The 20,988-nt window shown below is 38.1% G+C and overlaps 1 protein-coding gene across 1 annotated transcript in view; it reads left to right on the plus strand.

Annotated features, from left to right (window-relative positions):
* Positions 1–20,988, plus strand: part of LOC150089358 (fructose-1,6-bisphosphatase 1-like) — a 178,077-nt gene that overhangs the window by 80,933 nt on the left and 76,156 nt on the right. Inside the window, exon 3 of the mRNA XM_090368539.1 lies at positions 2,966–3,221. Coding sequence (XP_090224665.1) covers positions 2,966–3,221 — 256 coding nt within the window. The remainder of the gene's footprint in view (positions 1–2,965; positions 3,222–20,988) is intronic.

A 20,988-nucleotide genomic window follows, 5' to 3' on the forward strand; every position in this document is an offset into this window, starting at 1 on the left:
TGTCTTATGTGTAATAGTTCTTTTTCAAATGAGGCTATGAAACCATCAAGGCTTTTAGATCATGTAAAAAAGGAAACATCCTGATGAATTTGGTAAACATATCAAAAATTTAAAAAAGAATTTTGAGCAACGTAACACTGTTACTTCCTTATTTAAGAACACACAAACGATTGAAGATGGAATGATTGCATCTTATAAAATTGCAGAAATCATTGCAAAAACTGGTAGTGCTCATACAGTTGCTGAGACTGTTATATGACCCACAATTAGAGACTGTAATTTTAACAGTGATGCATCAAAATCCTTCCAGTATTTTAAAAGCATTCCCATTGAGCAATGATTCAATTTCAGTTAACATTTCAGTTAACACTGAAGAGCAGCTAACTGACAAACTAAAAATGAGAACATTTTCTATTCAGATTGATGGATCCACAGTTACTGACAATAAGGCTCTTCTAATGGCATATGTTTGCTATTTTGATGATGATTGTAAATTGCAAGAAGAGATGTTGTTTTTAAAATTTACAGAAACTGGCTGTACTAGAGTATCATTTTGTTGTTGTAAAAAGATGGTTTGATGAAAAACAAATACCATTGGAAAATTTGGTATCCCGTGCCGCTGATGGGCTACCTCCATGGTTGGAAGACAAAGGTTTTATAAGCCCACCTGAAGGAAGTATGTCCCGAAGTTCTTGCAATACACAGCATTGTGCACTGATTGCAAAAAAATATTAGTTCAGTTCTATATCAATCTCTCAGCATAGTTATTAAAACCATCAATAAAATAAAGTAACATAGCAAATATGATTGCCTTTTCAGGAACTTTTGTGCTGATAATGAAGAACAGTATGTGAGGTTTCTTTAACATTCAGAAGTCATATGACTTTCTAAAGGAAACTGTCTAACAACATTTATAAACCATTTTGATTTAGGTTTAGCCAAAGAGATCATCAAACACAAAAACAACGTATACTATATAGCTCGGATTTTTCGAAAACTTAATGAAGAGTCACTTCAACTTCAAGGGAAATTAATTACAGTGATAGACTACAAACGCATATTAAAAGTCTTCACTGAAAAACTGGAAATATTTGAAAGCAATTAAATGAGAAAACAATTTCATGGTATGCAAGAGTTGGCTGAAATCAACGACTCTCACCAAGAATGATCTTAACAATTATTCAGATCATTTGTTTCTTTAAAAGGTGAAATGAAAACCATATTTTCAGATTTATTTTCTTTTGAAGTGAAGCTATGGATGTTAGATCTAATTGGATGCAATGTTGGGTCTGCTAGCCAAGCAATTCAAGAACTCATTGAATTAAAATGTAACAAAGAATGCAAATATAAATTCAAAAAAGGTGGAATGGTTGAGTTGCAGGAATCAAAAACAACTAAACTTGTGTATCCAGCAATGTGGTCTGAAATGGCAAGTACTTCTTTGTTTTTCAATGTCTTAATGGCTGAAAGTGGTTTTAGTTCAGTAAATAAAATATTAGCAATGGAAAGAAACAGAACTGGTATTTGTTCAAGAGGATGTTGGTGTGTGTGTGTGTAGTGGTGTAGCATAAGCTACACTGGCTATGGTGCACCTGGAGACATTAAAATTAAACTTACTAACGTCATATTGAACTTTTAGCTAAGAACTAAGAAGCATCTGGCTCAGGGATCCCATTGAATAAAAAGAGTAAGTATAAAGTATTTTCTTGTTTAAAATTTCATGGGGGACAATTAGGGGAAAAAAAAAGTCTAAAAAACCCTTTAGGGGGCGATAATTAAAAAACTTAAACTTAATTAAATTTAATAAAATGTAATTAAAAAACTTATAATTAAAAACAAATTAAAAAAGGTTGAGAAACACTGCTCTAAGGTAAGCATCTGTTTTTCAGTGACTCAAATTGTTTTAGCAATGCACCAAATTTTAACTTAAGATTGGTACGCTCCTTGCAATGGTGACAAAGAAAAGAATCTTCAGGTGAGCTATGGTTATCTAGGTCGACCTTGGAAGCTGTCTCTGATCAACAGAACTTCTGGTCACAATTGGAGAATTTTTTATAATTTTTATATAAATTTTTATATAAGTTTTTTACATAAGCTTTACATAATTTTATGTATATAATTTTTTTTATTTAAGCCCCACCTAACTCAATACATTTCATCTGGTTCTAACAAGTTTTCATATGCCGTTAACTGAGCTTAGAGAGAATGTGGATAACTTTGAATCCCAGTGACAAAATTCTTCCTTACGTTGCATGATGCAGTGAGGTCATGTTGAAAGCAACATGTATCAGGCCTTATTTTTTTATGCACATTATTTGTACTATGAGATGCTTCCATTTAAAACAGTATAAGTGATGAACAGATAATTACACAGAAGTATCACTGCACATGTACTAATTAGAAACTATTGGAGAACATATTTTGAACTTGTCACACCATTTAGCTGTGCAGTTATGAACTAAGAGTCATTGCTTTTCAGCTCACCCTTGTATATTTTATGTATCAGAAAAAAATTATAGCAAACTTAGTTATAAACTCAATACAGTTTATCAAATGTGCTATATAATGAAAGCTGAATACCTTTTCAGATAACTTTTTCATTTTGATACCATCATAATGAATGCTTAATCTTTGTTGAGCAGCTGTTATTCATCATACATTTATTAAGAGAGGACAAAGGTGATCTTTTCTTTGGTTTTAATTTTTAAACTTTTTGTTTTCCTTTAAATAGTAAATTACAATGTACAACTTTTTTTTTTTTTACTTTGCCTTTATACTAATTCTTCCAAAAGGCATCTCAGCAACCTGCAACTAAGGTTTATGAAAATGATAATTTTGTTTTTTTATAAAAGTTTCCATTCTCTCTGTCTCTCTTTCTACATCACTGTATTCATAATGTTTATTATTTTTTATAATTTGCTTGAATACTTAATATATTTTTATAATTTATATTTCTCTAATACAGATATGGTATAGCTGGTAATACAAATGTCCAAGGAGAGGTAGTCAAGAAACTAGATGTCCTAGCAAATAATCTTTTCATTAATATGCTGAAATCTTCTTATACTACATGTCTGCTAGTATCTGAAGAGAATGAAAATATCATTCAAGTTGAAAAAGAAAGGAGGGGAAAATATATTGTCTGTTTTGATCCTCTTGATGGCTCCTCTAACATTGATTGCCTTGTTTCTATTGGATCAATCTTTTCAATTTATAAAAAGGTTTGTATTCACTAAGCTCTATGAAATAATTATTTACTGCATGTACTGTACACTTGCTCATAATTGAAATATGGACAATTATCTAGGCAACCGAGTTGCCAAGCCATGGCCCCATGTGATTGGAAATACCTGCTGTGCTGCAAAGCTGCATTTGTGGTTACTGGTGATAGATTTGCTATTTTTTTTTTTAAAATTCATCTCAAAAATGTTTGATGAGCTGAAATCTGGGAACTTGGCCAAGGAAGGGCCAAATGCTCAAAGGGAAACCATTGTACAAGGAATATTGGTAACTTGAACAGCAGTTGCAGCTTTCTGGCATCGAGAATTTTCTTGTTGGGTTATTGCCATCACCACTGCAGTACAAAAGGTGCATTAATGATACTCCTGATCTTCAACAGTATTCAATAGTTTGAGGCCATCAGGTGTTATATATTTATTAAGGTATCACAGTAAGCCTTTCCCATACCATTTCTTATCTCCACTAGCCTGTGCATAGTCCACTGATTTATTTCCAATGTCTCCAACCTCTGCCACTGATCATTTATTAGACCAGTGAATCTTTTTCCAATTATTGATAGTTGAAACATGACATTCTAGTACCATGTGAGTTGCTGTTTTCTGTGACGTTGGGTGAGATGCATGGGTGATGGAAATTGTGAGCATCTGCTCATATATACCCTAGTTGAAAAAGGTTTAGTTCATTGTGCTACCACTGTGCACTGGCATTACTATATTGTATTGTGTAGCAAGTTTTGCTTTTACAGTGCTGCATGCTCAAACCATACATACCAAACTGTCTTCTCACTTTATGACCTTTCAGTTTTTCTGTGTATGAGATTGCTACATGTTTTGTCATTGGTTCTAATCCTTATAGATTTCTGTGGAAATCTGTCTGTGCCTCTCCTGTGGCTACGCTTCATGCCTTATATTGTAACTGGGTCTGCCCTTTTCTGAATGTTGCTTCAGTGGCTATATCAGACCTTTACAGTGCTAGAATAATGCATTACTTCTATAAACATTCATAAGGATGTTTATATTTCATTAAATGGGTGTGTGTATGTATAATTATAGAAACAAAATTCTTCAAATTTCTCATTACCAAAATCGCTGGAAAAGCAATATGATAAAGTAGTAGTAGTAGTAGTAGTGGCACATGATGCAAGAAAGCAAGTGTAGGAGCTTATGCAGCATCAGCCAAAAAAAAAAAAAAAAAAAATCACACCATTCCCTCCAAATGCCTGTCCAGTTCCTCCTTAAATTTATTCAACCTATCAACTTCCACAACGACAGATGGAAGTTTGTTCCAGCAATTAACCACCCGCTGGCTAAAGGCAAATTTCCGCACATCTATTCTACATCTGTCCTTTCTTAATTTGAACTTATGTCCCCGTAGGTTGGTAATCTGAACAAGTGGAAGGATCCCATCAGAATTCAGCGTGCTCAACCCATTCAAGGCCTTATAGACCTCAATCAGATCACCGCGCAGGTGCCTAGTCTCCAGCCACTGCAATTTGCAGAACTTAAGCCTCTCTTGGTAAGAGAATCCCTTCATTCCCCTCATCAATCGTGTTGCTCTTCTCTGTACACGCTCAAGCAAATCTACATCCTTCCTAAAATGAGGCCTCCAGACCTGTACGCAGTACTCAAGGCGTGGCCTGACCATTGCCTTATACAGAGGGACAATCACCTCCTTTTCCCTGCTAGCAAAATTCCTATATATCATTGACAAAACCCCGTGACCCGCCCTAGCAGCCTGTCTGCACTGCTCAGAAAACTTCATATCTGACTGCACAATTACTCCCAGGTCTTTTTCATTTTCTACCACCTTAAGTGTAGTACCACACAGTTGGTACGTTTCTCTGGGGTTACTTCTACCCATATGCAGTACTTTGCATTTGTCAAGGTTGAACTTCAGTTGCCACTTCTTAGCCCATCTGCCCAAATTATCTAGATCCTGTTGCAGTAGCACACTGCCATTACTGTCATTAACAACCCTGCCAACCTTTGTGTCATCTGCAAACTTCGACATTAAGCCTGATATACCTTCATCAATATCATTGATAAATACACAAAACAACAGTGGACCCAACACCGAACCCTGTGGGACTCCACTAATAACATTAGTCCACGAAGAGCAGCACCCATTGATTACCACCCTCTGTCTTCTCCCACTTAACCATGCTTTTATCCATTGTAGCAACTTACCCTTAATACCATTCTGCTCCAATTTGTACAGTAGTCTTCCATGCGCAACAGTGTCAAAAGCTTTCCTGAAATCCAAGTATATGATATCAAAATTATTTTTTGCATCCAGTTCCTTTGTGACCACATCATAATAACCAATCAAATTTGTCAGACAAGACTTTCCCTTAACAAACCCATGCTGTGTTTGAATTATTGCTGCAGTCTTGTCTAGATGATCCTGCAATGCATCTTTAACCAGCGACTCCATTATTTTACCCGGAACAGAAAGATTTCACTGTCCAAAAGCTTATCTTTTTCTGATAAATTTGAGTGTTATGGCTTTTATGAGCTGATTCTCAAAAAAATCACAGTAAAGTTTTTCTACTGTTTTTGAGAAATTAATCATTTGTAAGCTACAAAAGTGCAAAAATGCACCTGTTGGTAAATGGAGTCGCTGAATGTAATTGCACCACCTGATGGGAGGAATGGTTAAGGGTTAGTAAATAGAAGTGTCCTGCAAGACCAACAGGGCTCCTGCACAACATGCTCACCCTGCTTCTTGAAATCTCAGCCACAAAGAAATCTCTGCCCTTAAAGCATTGAAACAAGACTCATCCATCATCATCTTGCCGGTGGATAAAGGACGCCAAACAATGATATTGAATCGCACAGTTGCTCCTGCAGGACACTTCTATTTACCAACTCTTAACCGTTCCTCCCATCAAAACCTTGGAACGATGGGAGTCAAGAGTAAACATCCTTTTCAACAGTTGGTTTAAACAGAAGAAAATAACAGAATCCACACGGAACTGCCTCTGTGCTTCCGGCTACCAGATTCCATGAAAGTTCACAGAGAAGGTATACTGCTAAGACCCATTGTCTCCTGTTGTGGCTCACCGAGTTATGAGTTGGCAAAGTTTGTCTCTGGGCTCCTTTCTTCCCTAGTAGGCAAGACCACCAACACTGTCCCCAACAGTAGTGAGTTTATTGAATGAATCTGAACCCTATCCTCAGAAGATCAAATCATGGCATCATTTGATGTAGTGTCACTTTTCACCTCAATCCCAATGGAACTTGCCATCAAATGTGCAAAAGAACTGTTGGATAACGACCAGACCCTTGGCAGCAAGACCAAACTGATGGCAAACGATATCTCCACCACCACCCTCAGGCTGTGCTTATCAGGTGGTGCAATTACGTTCATCGACTCCATTTACCAACAGGTGCACAGCACAGCCATGGGTTCCTCAGTTAGTTCAGTCATGGCAAATATTGCGATGGAAGAATTAGAGGGTCATGCATTTACGAATGCACCGGATCCCATTACCTTTTGGTGTCGCGATGTGGATGATGTGTTTGTGGTTATCCCAGAGATCGGGCAACCGACTCTTAAACTACCTCAATTCTCTGTCACCTTTCATAAAATTTACTATTGAACTAGAGGCGGACAATGCTATCAATGCTATTGCTAATTTGAAAAATTCTGAAGGAAATTAAGAAGCTAAAATTGAGAGCATGTCGAAGTGGAAAGAATTTGAATGAATCAAAATCGAAAGTAAAAAAAAATTACCTCTTGACAAGTTATTAAATGCATTGTTTTATCCTCAAAGGATAAGTTATTAATTCAACAGAGTGATTTTAAATTAAATAAAGAAAATAACGATACCACTGAAAGAAATTTTAAACATATGCTACCCGAAATCATGGAATGTGATAGAACTTTTCATCTCAGTGGCAAGAGGGTGAAAACCGAATAAGAAATTTAAGTTTTCTGATAAAATATGAAATAAAAATGAATGATTTTAGAGATTTGTCAAAGACAGTGTATCTTTAAAATCAAGTGAAATTACCTTTTCAATTAAGAAAGCTGGAAAATATTTTTGAAACCATTGCGATTAACAGTGCTGAAGCTGGGTGAGCTTTCAGCATAATGAATAATATTGTGACAGTTAAACACATTGCAGATTATGATGACCATACATCTAAATGGAAAACCATTGCTTCAATTTGATCCGAATCGTTACGTCAAATCATTCCTCTGTAATAATCGCTCAGCTATAGAGCAAAGCAGATCAACAACAAAATTAATAAAGAAGTAAATTCTGTGTGGCAATTTTTAGAATAAATTTTCCTTTAATATTTGTGAAATAATTTTTTTTCATGTAATCTGTGATTTTTTGTGTACTTTTTCTAAAAATTTTGTTTTTTATGTAATATTTGTTTTTATATTGTGGAATGTTTTGTGATAGTTTTTATGTTATTTGTGATAAGGGAAATATTTCATGTTATTTTTTATTCGCAATATTAAAATTTTATCATGAAAAAAATGTATCCATTATATTTCTCCAGTTGTTAAAAAAAGATGAATAAAAAAATTGCGCGTGCTTGGCACACGTGCAGCAGACGGTTTATGCGAAACATCCTTCACGTTTCTTTTAGGTATTTTGCTTTATATATATCGATTACAAAATAAAAGAGCTTTTTTATTGTAAATGTTTTATTGATCATTCACAGATTTTCATAATTTCTGGAAGACAAGATACAATGGATTTATGATAACTAAAGTAAGAGATGTATACTTGTGAGAGCAACGTATCTAAACATCTCTGTAAAATAGCACCGACTGATGTACTGATCTTGTAGTTGAAGTGACATATGCAGCTATTAGGGGATCCTAACAATGGAATTTAACGAAAATGTGAGACGATAAAAGAAATTGTTGACAAATATTTATATTGTTGCAATCATACTTACTGCAGTAGTAACTTCAGGAATCATGATTGTGATGCCGTACTATTCAAAAATTCTAAAAGGTTAGAACTCCAGGCACTGTCGTATCCAGTTATCATCTTAAGGCGAGGCATGACGACCAGGTTTTTAAGGTTTGTTTTTAGATAGGCCTAGGAACGTTTTACACATATACCCCCTTAAAGGAGATAAAAGCCGTATATGTCCACCCCCTTAAATCCGCCCCTAACTCGAGATATCATACCGATCACGAAAAATGCGTCACGCACTCTAACCACACTAAAGTAGTGCAGAGTGTGGGAAGCACCTCTAGCGGAAGCCGCCGATGACGTCACTTCCGTGACCAATCAGATTTACTCAGTAGAAAGTCAGAAAACTGCTAGCCCATTGTTAAAATATTCACAGCTCACCACTGCACATAACCACGTAACGACCGACAGGAACATCCAAGGTAATGACTGCAAACGCCTCTATCCCATACTACTCAGACCTATCACAACAGGTTTCTAGGTTCCTAAAATCACATGGGATAAAGTGCGTACAGCTCCCTGGCAGAAAGTTGCGATCCCTAATCTCTAGAGTCAAAACACCGGTTCCCACCTTACTGCAAAGTGACCTGGTGTACCGCAGTTGCCGTGACTGCACTAGCTGCTACATCGGGGAAACTGGGAGACGGCTTGGCAATGTCTTTCAGAGCATACAATTAACGGTGAACAGACACAATTTGGCCTTAGTAGTCCTTGTGTCGTTAAACCAAATAACAACAACATTTCGGAGCACGAAAGAGATCCTCTTAGCAGACATAGAACATTCTGCCATTGCCTCAGTGTTGGGTCCATTGTTGTTTTTTGTATTTATAAATAATATTGATGATGGTATATCAAGCTTAATGTCCAAGTTTTCAGACGATACAAAGGTGGGCAGGGTTGTTAAGGACGCTACTGACGCTATGCTGCTGCAACAGGATCTGGAAAGGTTGAGCAGATGGGCTGAGAGGTGGCAAATGAAGTTTAACATTGGCAAATGTAAAGTACTACATATGGGAAACAGCAACCCCAGAGCAACGTATCAACTCTGTGGTACTACACTGACAGTGGTAGAGAATGAAAAGGACCTGGGGGTAATTGTGCAGGCAGATATGAAGTTCTCTGAGCAGTACAGACGGGCTGCAAGAGTAGCTCATGGTGTCTTATCAGTAATATACAGGAATTTTTCTAGCATGGATAGGGAGGTGATTATTGCCTTGTATAAGGCAATGGTCAGGCCACACCTTGAGTACTGTATACAGGTCTGGAGGCCTCATTTCAAGAAGGATGTAGAGCTGGTGGAACGAGTACAGAGAAGGGCAACAAGGTTAGTGAATGGAACGAAGGGTTGCTCTTACGAAGAAAGGCCTAAGTTTTGCAAATTACAGTGTCTGGAGACTAGGCACTGGCGAGATGATGTGATAGAGGTGTACAAAGCCTTGAATGGTTTGAGCATGCTGAATGCTGATGGGATTCTGCCTCTTGCTCAGAACAATCACCTGAGAGAGCATAAATTCAAATTGAGGAAAGACAGATGTGCAGAAATTTGCCTTTAGCCAGCGGGTAGTTGGTTGGTGGAACAGACTTCCATCCCTTGTTGTGGAAGTTGATAGCCTAAATAAATTTAAGGCTCAGCTGGACAGGTATTTCGAACGAACGGAGGGGTGAAGTGGAAGGGGTTTTTTTTGGCTGATGCTGCATAAGCTTGCTTTCTTGCATCAAATGCCTCTACTAATGCTAATGATTCGTCACAGCCATTAGGCCTATAACACGCTCCTATTCTCAATTTTGTTTTCCCAGTGCTTATATCACACCAAAATGACTCGACATTGCACTATAGTCACCCCTGTCAACTGGATGCACTGCCTTAGATTTAATATGCTTCTTAACTAAAAGTATAACTCCTCCAACCCTCCTGTCCTATGTGTTCTTCCTGTATACATTGTACTCCCTATATTCTGATAACTCCTCCAACCCTCCTGTCCTATGTGTTCTTCCTGTATTACATTGTACTCCCTATATTTAGATTCAGCTTCATTTATGTCTGAGTGCCACCATGTCTCTGCTACCCCTACAATGTCTGCATATGATAACTTAATCAGTACTTCAAATTTATTAACAGGAGATTAATTTGTTAACAGGAGAGACTCCTTCTACAGGGATGGGATACACTTAAATAGAAAAGGTGCAAGAATGTTTGCTGATGCTATCGAGGCAGTGTTAGGTGGGTCGGAAAATTGCTAGATTGGGGGGATACAAGGACTAATAGATTAACAGTACCCACTGGCAGAGGTGAAAGTGATTCTTGCACTGCTTCTATTGGAATGAGCCGCAGCCTGGATAATAAGATGCAGGATATTTCAGAGACTGCTGGGAATCATTGGGGTACAAGTAAACACATGGGTTGTGTTAGGGTAGCTAAGAAAAAGAACAGGTGCATGTATACTTGCGTGTACACCAATGCTAGGAGTTTAGTAAATAAATTTGATGAATTTGAGGTATTGCTCAAAACATCAAAGGCAAATATTGTGGGGATTTCAGAGACGTGGTGTCACACAGATATAAGGAATGCAGAACTGGAATTCGGAGAGTAAAATGTCCACAGAAGGGATAGACAGGATAGGAAGGGAGGAGGGGTTATGCTATTAGTTAAGAAATGCATAAAATCCAAGGAAGTGAAGCCAGTCGACATTGCTGGATAGTGCAGTGTCGAGTCAGTTTGGTGTGACATAAGCATTGGGAGATCAAAATTGAGAGTAGGAGTGTGCTATAGGCTTAATGACTCTGATGAGTATAATAAGAAATTGTACAGGGAAATAGAGTGGGCCAATAAATCAGAGAGTCTTATAATGGGGGATTTTAATTTCCCAGATATTACTGGAATTTGGGGGCTGGTCACTAACACTCTAGCAAGGCTTTTGTGGATTTATTGGATGATTGTTTTCTACATCAGCATGTTCAGGAGGCAACTAGAGGGAGTAATACTCTTGATTTGATTATCAGTAGTGATTTTTCATGCATTAAGAATCTGCAGGTAAATGAACCACTAGGTGGCAGGGATCACAGTGTGCTGAAGTGGGATTTACTCAAAGAGGTAACTACCATTAGGGGTAAAGGGAAGGGTTATTGCTTTCGTAAAGGCGACTATGATGGACTGAGACAGTATTTAAATTCTATACAGTGGGACCAACTGATGATGTTACCAACAGAAAATTGAAAATGGGAAGCATTCAAAGAACTTATCTTGGAAGCTACTAGGCTTTACATACCAACTAAGAAATATTGTTCAAGGTTTAGGCCTAAGTGGATGTCAGATGAACTAATGAGCCATATGGCAGAGAAGAAAAATGCATGGGATACATACAAATTAACACGTGACACAGAAGCCTATGATAGATACAAGTTGATCTGTAACCAAGTTACAAAGGAGGTTAGGCAGGCGAAGACAGATTACGAGAAATCTTTGGCAAGGGATGCAAAGAAAAACAGCAAAGAGTTCTTTACTTATGTAAACTCTAGAAGTAAGGGGATGAATCAGATTGGTCCACTTGATATCGATGGGTCAACTGTTGATGATCCTGCTCAGGTAGCTAACAAACTAAATGAATATTTTGCATCGACATTCACACATGAGGAGTTATTCAGCGAGGGGAATGCCAGAGGTGTATTCAACTCTGGCAGTAAACTAGAGAATCCTGTAATAACTGGGAGTAAAGTGGAGGAGAAATTGTTGAAGATAAATACAAGAAAGGCACCTGTGGTGGATGGGATCTATCCAGTTATATTAAAGGAGGCAGCAAAGGAAGTAAGCAAACCCTTAGCCATAATTATGAGAGCTTCCGTGGACTCAGGGGAAGTACCCATGGACTGGAGATGTGCAAATGTGACCCCAATTCACAAAGGAGGATCAAAAGGCACCACAAGTAATTATAGACCTGTTAGTTTAACTTCTGTTCCTGGAAAATTAATGGAGGCACTGGTTAAAGAAGCACTGCAGTATCATCTAGACAAGACTTCATTTATAGCTCAGATACAGCATGGTTTTGTTAAGGGGAAGTCTTGCCTGACCAATTTGATTGGATACTATGATGCAGTCACAAAAGAACTGGATGCAGGGAATAACTTTGATATTATATACTTGGATCTTAGAAAGGCTTTTGATACTGTTGCACATGGAAGACTGCTGCACAAATTGGAGCAGTGTGGCACTGGAGGCAAATTGCTGCTATGGATAAAGGGGTGGTTGAGGGGGAGAAGACAGAGAGTGGTAATCAATGGACACTGCTCATCGTGGACTAATGTTATTAGTGGAGTCCCTCAGGGTTCAGTATTGGGTCCATTATTGTTTTCTGTATTTATAAATGATATTGATGATGGTATTTCAAGCTTAATGTCCAAGTTTGCAGATGATACGAAGGTTGGCAGGGTTGTGAAGGACACTACTGACACTATGCTACTGCAACAGGATCTGGAAAGGTTGAGCAGATGGGCTGAGAGGTGGCAAATGAAGTTTAACATTGACAAATGTAAAGTTAGTTACTTAGTTATTTGATTTTTAGGAGCATTAGCAACTAAGGCCATGTTGCTCGGGGATATGCGGTGGTCATTCCCTGACCTTTCCGCATCCTCCGTATTTGGTGGTGACGGGCTCGAACCCCGGTCTAATCAAGAAGCATGTGCTACGCACTGCTGCTCCTTCCCACCTGGCTATGGAGGCGCCACAAATGTAAAGTACTACATATGGGAAACAGCAACCCCAGAGCAACGTATCAACTCTGTGGTACTACACTGACAGTGGTAGAGAATGAAAGGGACCTGGGGGTGGTTGTGCAGGCAGATATGAAGTTTTCTGAGCAATGCAGACGGGCTGCAAGAGTAGCTCATGGTGTATTGTCAATGATATATAGGAATTTTTCTAGCAGGGATAAGGAGGTGATTATTCCCTTGTATAAGGCAATGGTCAGGCCACACCTAGAGTACTGTATACAGGTCTGGAGGCCTCATTTCAAGAAGGATGTAGGGATGCTGGAACGAGTACAGAGAAGAGCAACAAGATTGGTGAATGGAACAAAGGAGTGCTCTTACGAAGAAAGGCTTGAGTTTTACAAATTACAGTGTCTGGAGACTAGGCATCAGCGAGGTGATCTGATTGAGGTGTATAAAGCCTTAAATGGTTTGAGCATGCTCAATGCTGATGGGATTCTTCCTCTTGCTCAGAAAAATCACCTGAGAGGGCATAAATTCAAATTGAGGAAAGACAGATGTAGGATAGACATGAGGAAATTTGCCTTTAGCCAGCAGGTGGTTGGTTGGTGGAACAGACTTCCATCCCTTGTAGTGGAAGTTGATAGCCTAAATAAGTTTAAGGCTCAGCTGGACAGGTATTTCGAACGAACAGAGGGGTGAAGTGGAAGTGGTTATTTTTTATTTATTCATTTATTTTTATTTTATTTTTTTTTTATTTATTTATTTTTTTTTTTGGCTGATGCTGCATAAGCTTGCTTTCTTGCATCAAATGCCTCTACTAATGCTAATGCTATTTACAGTGCTCCTAGCACTAGTGTACATGCCCATGTTCTTACTGTTAATTACCCTAACACAGCCCATGTATTTACTCGTTCCACGATGAACCATTGCAGGGCATGAAATCCCTGACACCTTGCTTTCCAGGCTTCTGTATGTTCCAATAGAAGCAATGCAAGAATCACTTTCAGCTCTGCCTAATGCTCTAGTTAATCTGTTAATCCCCCCCCCAAAACTAGCAGTTTTTCCACTCACCTATACTCACCTTGTTAACATCAGCAAATATTCTTGCACCCCTTCTTTTTAATTGTATCCTATTCCTGTTTAGACATTCTCTCTTGTTAATGAGCACAGACCACACAGAAAAATTCTACCTCATGAGCCATGAGGTAGAATTTTTTCTTCATTCTCTCCAGTAGCTTAGTACCTTCTGTATTTAGTTCCTCGAATGCTTCCCATGTACAATTCACAGTTAGTAACATTATCAGTTGGTCCCATTGATAAGAATTTAAAAGCTTTCTAAGACCCTTGGAGTGATCTTTAGGAAAGCAAAATCCCTTCTCTTTACCCTTATAGTTATATCTTTAAGCAAATTCAACTTCAGTACATTATGATGACTGCCCCTAGCGGTTCCTTTATCTGGAGATTCTGTAACATGCTGGTGTAGAAAATGGCCAACCAGTAAATGCTGAAAGGTTCTGATACTGTGTTTAGCAAACAATCCACAAGGTCCAGTTAGTATCTGAAGAGTGAAAATCCCTTATAAAACATTTTGATTTACTGGCCCATTCTGTTTGTGATCATAATTGTTCATTATAGTTATAGTCATTTGTTATATGGTTTGGTTTGGTTTGTTTGGCGCATTAGCAACTAAGGCTATAATGCGCCAAGACTAGCCATCATTTGTTCTATAACATACTCCTAACCTTATTTTTATTTTCTAGTACTTATATTAGCTTAGACTGACTTAGCATTATGCTGGCAGCCCACATCAACTAGATGCACTGCTTTAGATTCTGTGTGCTTCTTAACCAGAAGCATAACCCTCCCCACTCCATCCTTACTGTACATGTTATAGTTACCCTATTAAAATTCCACATCTCCTATATCTGAGTGATAGCATGTTTATGGTGTCTCTACAATGTTCACATTTGATGGCTAAAGCAATATTTTTCAAATTTATTTACTGTCCTCCTAACAAGTGCAGAAACAAGTATATTAGTACTTGTTTTTTTTGTTAGTAACCATAACACAGACCGTATACATTTATTTATCCCACGAGGATCCTCAAAGTTTGTTAATCGTCCACTCCATGCTTTCCACGCTGCTGCATGTCTCAGTAGGTACAATAGAAGCTATTTTGGCTCTGCTTGCAGCTGTTAAACTATTATATGTGTATCCCCACAATCTAACAATTTTATAACCCACATAACACTGCCTGCACAGCATAGCAGATTTTCTTGCATCCCTTCTATGTATGGCTTTAAAACTTTGTTACTCAAAAATAATGGGAGACAATATTTTAGATATTGCCTTTTTCAGTAGTTTCATTTACCCTGATTTGTTATTGTCAAAATGGCTGTATATGGTTAGCAGAAATTTCACACATGAATGTAGAGATAATTGCCCGACCTAAAAATTGGTGTGTGGTGCATCGTTTTGTGTAGGCTGATAATTAGTCCCATATTTTTTGAAAGACATTAAATGCAGATATCTTCTGTGATTCTATTCTTTACCTCTTCATCAGACAGTTAAATGAAGGTGAAATCTGCATTACCTCCAACTAGACAATCCTACTAAGATTTCCATGCGACCACTCGGGGATGTGTTTGGAGTCAGAGTGACTCCAAAGAACACTTTCATTTTAGGAAGGGTGTAGATCTGCTGGAATAGTGCAGAGAAGGACTACCAGACAGGTGAAGGGAACAAAAGGGTGGTCTTATTGTAGAAAGTCTTCAGTTCTGCAAATTGTAGCATTTCAAGACTAGGAACCTCTGGTGAGATCTGATTGTGAGGTCTTTAAAGCCATGAATGTATTGATTAAACTGACTATTAATGGCACTCTTCCACTTGCTGAGACTACACACAAGGGATCATAAATTCAGTTGAGGAAGGATGGTTGCAGGATAGATGAAGTAGTAGTAGTAGTGGCATGTGATGCAAGAAACAAGTGTATGAGTTTATGCAGCATCAGACAAAAAAAAAAAAAAAAAAAAAAAATTACAAAACAAATATCTTTAAATGTTTGTCCGGTTCCTCCTTAAATTTATTTAGCCTATCAACTTCCACAATGATAGATGGAAGTTTGTTCCAGCAATTAACCACCCACTGGTTAAAGGCAAATTTCCACACTATTCTACATCTGAAGAATAGATGTGCTTCTACACATGTAGAAGTTTGCCTTCAAATCAACCACCTGCTGGCTAAAAGCAAACTTCCACACATCTATTTTACAACTGTCTTTCCTCAATTTGAATTTATGTTCCCTCAGGCAATTAATCTGGGCAGGAGGTAAAATTGCATCAGCATTGAGCATGCACAAACCATTCAAGGCCTTGTACACTTCAGTCAGATCACCTCGCAGGTGCCTAGTCTTCAGACACTGTAATTTGCAAAATTTAAGTCTTTCTTCATAAGAGAAACCCTTTATTCCATTCACTAATTTTGTTGCCCTTCTCTGTACTCATTCCAGCAGCTCTACATCCTTCCTAAAATGAGGCCTACAGACCTGTATATAGCACTCAAGGTGTGGCCTGACCATTGCCTTATACAAGGGGATAATCACCTCCTTTTTCCTGCTAGTAAAAGCAGGTGGTTGATTGTTGGAACAGGCTTCCATACATTGCTGTGGAAGTGGCTGTGTTAGATTGATCAGATTATCAATACTAATTATTCATGCATTAAGAATATGCAGATAAAGGAACCACTTGGTGGTAGTAATCAAAGTGTATTCGTGTGGGATTTATTTAAAGATGTAACTACTTTTGCTTTCATAATGGTGACTACAGTGTCCTAAGACAGTTTTTAAATTCTGTACAGTGGGACCAACTGATGATGTTACCAACAGCAAATTCTAAATGGGACGCATTCAAGGAATTAATCTTGGAAGCTATTATGCTTTTCATACCAATTAAGAAATACTGTTTAGGGTTTTGGCCTAAACGGATGTCAGATGAACTAACAACACTTGTGGGAGAGAAAAAAAATTCATGGGTTCCATATAAATTATGAGGTAGATTACAAGAAATCTTTGGCAAAGGATGCAAAGAAAAAAAGCAAAGACTTCTTTACTTGTGTAAAGAATTAAACTCTAGAAGAAAGGAAATTAATCATATTGGTCCACTTGATATCGAGGGTTCAACTGTTGATGATCCTGCCCAATGTAGATGCAAAATACTGAATGAGTATTTTGCAACTATATTCACACATGGGTAATTCTCTGGGGAAGTGGAGACCAGAAGTTTATCAAACTCTAACAGGCAGAAAAATCATTTTTGTAATAACTTAGAGTAAAGCCGACGAGAAATTGTTGAAGTTAAACATAAGAAAGGCACCTTTCTGTGGTGAATGGGGTCTATCTAGTTATATTAAAGGAGGCAGCAAAGGAAGTAAGGAAATCCTTAGCCATAATTATGAGAGCATCATTTAGCATTAGTAGAGGCATATGATGCAAGAAAGCAAGCTTATTCAGCATCAGCCAAAAAAAAAAAAAAAAAAAAAAAAACCCCTCTCCCATTTCACCCCTCCGTTCGTTCGAAATACCTGTCCAGTTGAGCTTTAAATTTGTTTAGGCTATCAACTTCAACAACAAGTGATGGAAGTCGGTTCCACCAACCAACCACCCGCTAGCCAAAGGCAAATTTCCGCACATCTATCCGACATCCGTCCTTCCTCAATTTGAATTTATGCCCTCTGAGGTGATTATTTTGAGAAAGATGAAGAATCCCATTGGCATTGAGCATGCTCAAACCATTCAAAGCCTTATACACCTCTATCAGATCACCTCGCCGGTGCCTAGTCTCCAGACTCTGTAATTTGCAAAACTTAAGCCTTTCTTCGTAAGAGCAACCCTTTGTTCCATTTACTAATCTTGTTGCCCTTCTCTGTACCCGTTCCAGCAGCTCTACATCCTTCTTGAAATGAGGCCTCCAGACCTGTATACAGTACTCAAGATGTGGCCTAACCATTGCCTTATACAAGGGAATAATCACCTCCTTATCCCTGCTAAAAAAATTCCTGTATATCATTGACAAGACACCATGAGCTACTCTTGCAGCTCGTCTGCACTGCTCAGAGAACTTCATATCTGCCTGCACAATTATCCCCAGGTCCTTTTCATTCTCCACCACTGTCAGTGTAGTACCGCAGAGTTGATACATTGCTCTGGGGTTACTGTTACCCAGTACTTTACATTTGTTTGATTCAGGAGCGGGCGGGGAGGACCCCATGGATTGGAGATGTGCATATGTATACCCAATTCACAAAGGGGGAGATCAAATGGTGACAAGGGTTTAACTTCTTTAGTTAACTCCTTTAGTTTAACTTCTGTTTCGGGGAAAATAATGGAGTCACTGGTTAAAAAAACACTGCAGGTTCATCTATATAAGACTGCCATTATAGTTCAGACACAGCATCCGTTTGTTAAGGGTAAGTCTTGTCTAACAAATTTGATTGCATACTACAATGTGGTCACAAAGGAACGGGACGCAAAAAATAATTTTGATATCATATACTTCATTTCAGGAAAGCTTTTGATATGGTCATATATAGAAGACTACTGTACAAATTCAAACATTATGGCATTAAGGACAAGTTGCTGCCATGGATAAAGCGAAGGTCGAGTGGGAGATGACAGAGAGTGGTAATCAATGGACATTGCTCTTCGTGCACTAATTATTTATCAGTGTATTTATCAGTGATATTGATGAATGTATATCAGGCTTAATGTCCAAGTTTTCAGACAATACGAAGTTTCGCAGGGTGTTTAATGACAGTATGCTGTTGCAACAGGATCTAGGAAAGTTGGGCAGATGGGCTGAGAAATGGCAACTGAAGTTTAACAGACAAATGCAAAGTACTATATATGGTTAGCAGTAACTCCACTGAAAAGTAACCAACTGTGCAGTAATACACTCAGGGTAGTGGAGAATGAAAAATATCTGGGGATAATTGTGCAGACGGGCTGCCAGAATAGTAGTTCACAGGGTCTTGTCAAAGATATACAGGAATTTTGCTAGCAGGGATAAGGAGGTGATTATCCTCTTGTATAAGGCAATGATCAGGCCACACCTTGAGTACTGCACACACAGACAGGATAGGTTATGCTGTTAGTTAAGAAACACATAAAATCTAAGGAAGTGCATCCAGTTGACATAGATGGAAAGTGTAATGTTCAGTCAGTTTGGACATAAGCACTGGGAAAGCAAAAATGAGGGTAGGAGTTTGTTATAGGCCTAATGACTCTGATGAGTACAATGAACAATTATACAGAGAGATAGAGTGGGTTAGTAAATCAGAGTGTCTTATAATGTGGGATTTTAATTTCCCAGATATAGACTGGAACTTGTGGGTTGGTCACTGGCATACTAGCAAGGCTTTTGTGGATTTATTGGATGATTGTTTTTATAGCAGCATGTTAGAGAGGCAAGCACAGGGAATGATACTCTTGACCTGATTATCAGCAGTGATTATTCATGCACTAAGAATTTATAGATAAAGGAACCACTAAGTATCAGTGATCACAGTGTGGGATTTACTTAAAGATGTAACTACCATCAGGGTTAAAGGGAAGGGTTTCTGCTTTCGTAAAGGTGACTACAGTGGTCTCAGAGATTTTTTAGGTTCTATACAGTGGGACCAACTGATGATGTTACCAACAGCAAAATCTAAATGGGAAGCATTGAAGCAAATAATCTTGGAAGCTACTAGGCTTTTTGTTTCAACTAAGAAATACTGCTCTAGGTTCAGGCCCAAATGGATGTCAGATGAACTAATGCGACTCGTGGCAGAGAAGAAAAATGCAATAGGATGCACATAGATTGTCAGGCGACACAGAAGCCTATGGTAGATACAAGCTAGTCTGTAATCAAGTCACAAAGGAAGTTAGGTAAGTGACAGCAGATTATGAAAAATCTTTGGCAAAGGATGCAAAGAAAAACAGCAAAGACTTATTTACTTATATAAACTCTAAAAGGAAGGAGATAAATCAGATTGGTTCACTTGATATCAGTGGTTTGACTGTAGATGATCATTCTCAGATAGCTGCCAAACTAAATGAGTATTTTGCCTCTACATTCACACATGAAGAGTTATTCTGATGGGGAGTTGAATGATTTTATAATAACTGAGAGAAAAGTGGAGGAGAAATTGTTGAAGTTAAACATAAGAAAGGTAACTGGGGTGGATGGGATCTATCCAGTTATATTAAAGAAGGCAGCAAAGGAAGTAAGCAAACCCTTAGCTATAATTATAAGAGATCCTTGGACTCAGGAGAATTTCCCCATGGACTGGAGATGTGCAAATGTATTTCCAATTCACAATAGGGGATCAAAGGGTGACACAAGTAATTTCAGACCTGTTAGTTTGACTTCTGTTCCAGGGAAAGTAATGGAGTCACTGGTTAAAGAAGCATTGCAGAATCATTTAAACAAAACTGCAGCAATAATTCAGACACAGCATGGGTTTGTTAAGGGGAAGTTTTGTCTGACGAATTTGAATGCATACTATGATGTTGTCACAAAGGAACTGGATGCAAAAAATAATTTTAATATTATATACTTGGATTTCAGGAAAGCTTTTGATACTGTTGCACATGGAAGACTACTGTACAAATTGGAGCAGTATGGCATTAAGGACAAGTTGCTACAATGGATAAAATGATGGTTGATTGGGAGAAGACAGAGAGTGGTAGTCAATGGGTACTGCTCTATGTGGACTAATGTTATTAGTGGTGTCCCTCTGGGTTTCAGTGTTGGGCCCATTGTTGTTTTGTATATTTATCAATGATATTGATGAAGGTATATCAAGCTTAATGTCAAAGTTTGCAGATGATACAAAGGTTGGCATGGTTGTTAATAACAGTTATGACAGAATACTGCTGCAACAGGATCTGGAAAAGTTGGGTAGATGGGATGAGAAGTGGCAAATTAAGTTTCACATTGGCAAATGCAAAGTACTGCATGTGGGTAGCAGTAACCCCAGAGGAAAGTACCAACTATGTGGTATTACACTCAAGGTAGTGGAGAATGAAAGAGACCTTGGGGTAATTGTGCAGTCAGATATGAAGT

The sequence above is a fragment of the Mastigoproctus giganteus genome, chromosome 2 (genome assembly GCF_048544385.1).
Source record: "Mastigoproctus giganteus isolate SK-2022 chromosome 2, ASM4854438v1, whole genome shotgun sequence".
NCBI classification, from domain to species: domain Eukaryota; kingdom Metazoa; phylum Arthropoda; class Arachnida; order Uropygi; family Thelyphonidae; genus Mastigoproctus; species Mastigoproctus giganteus.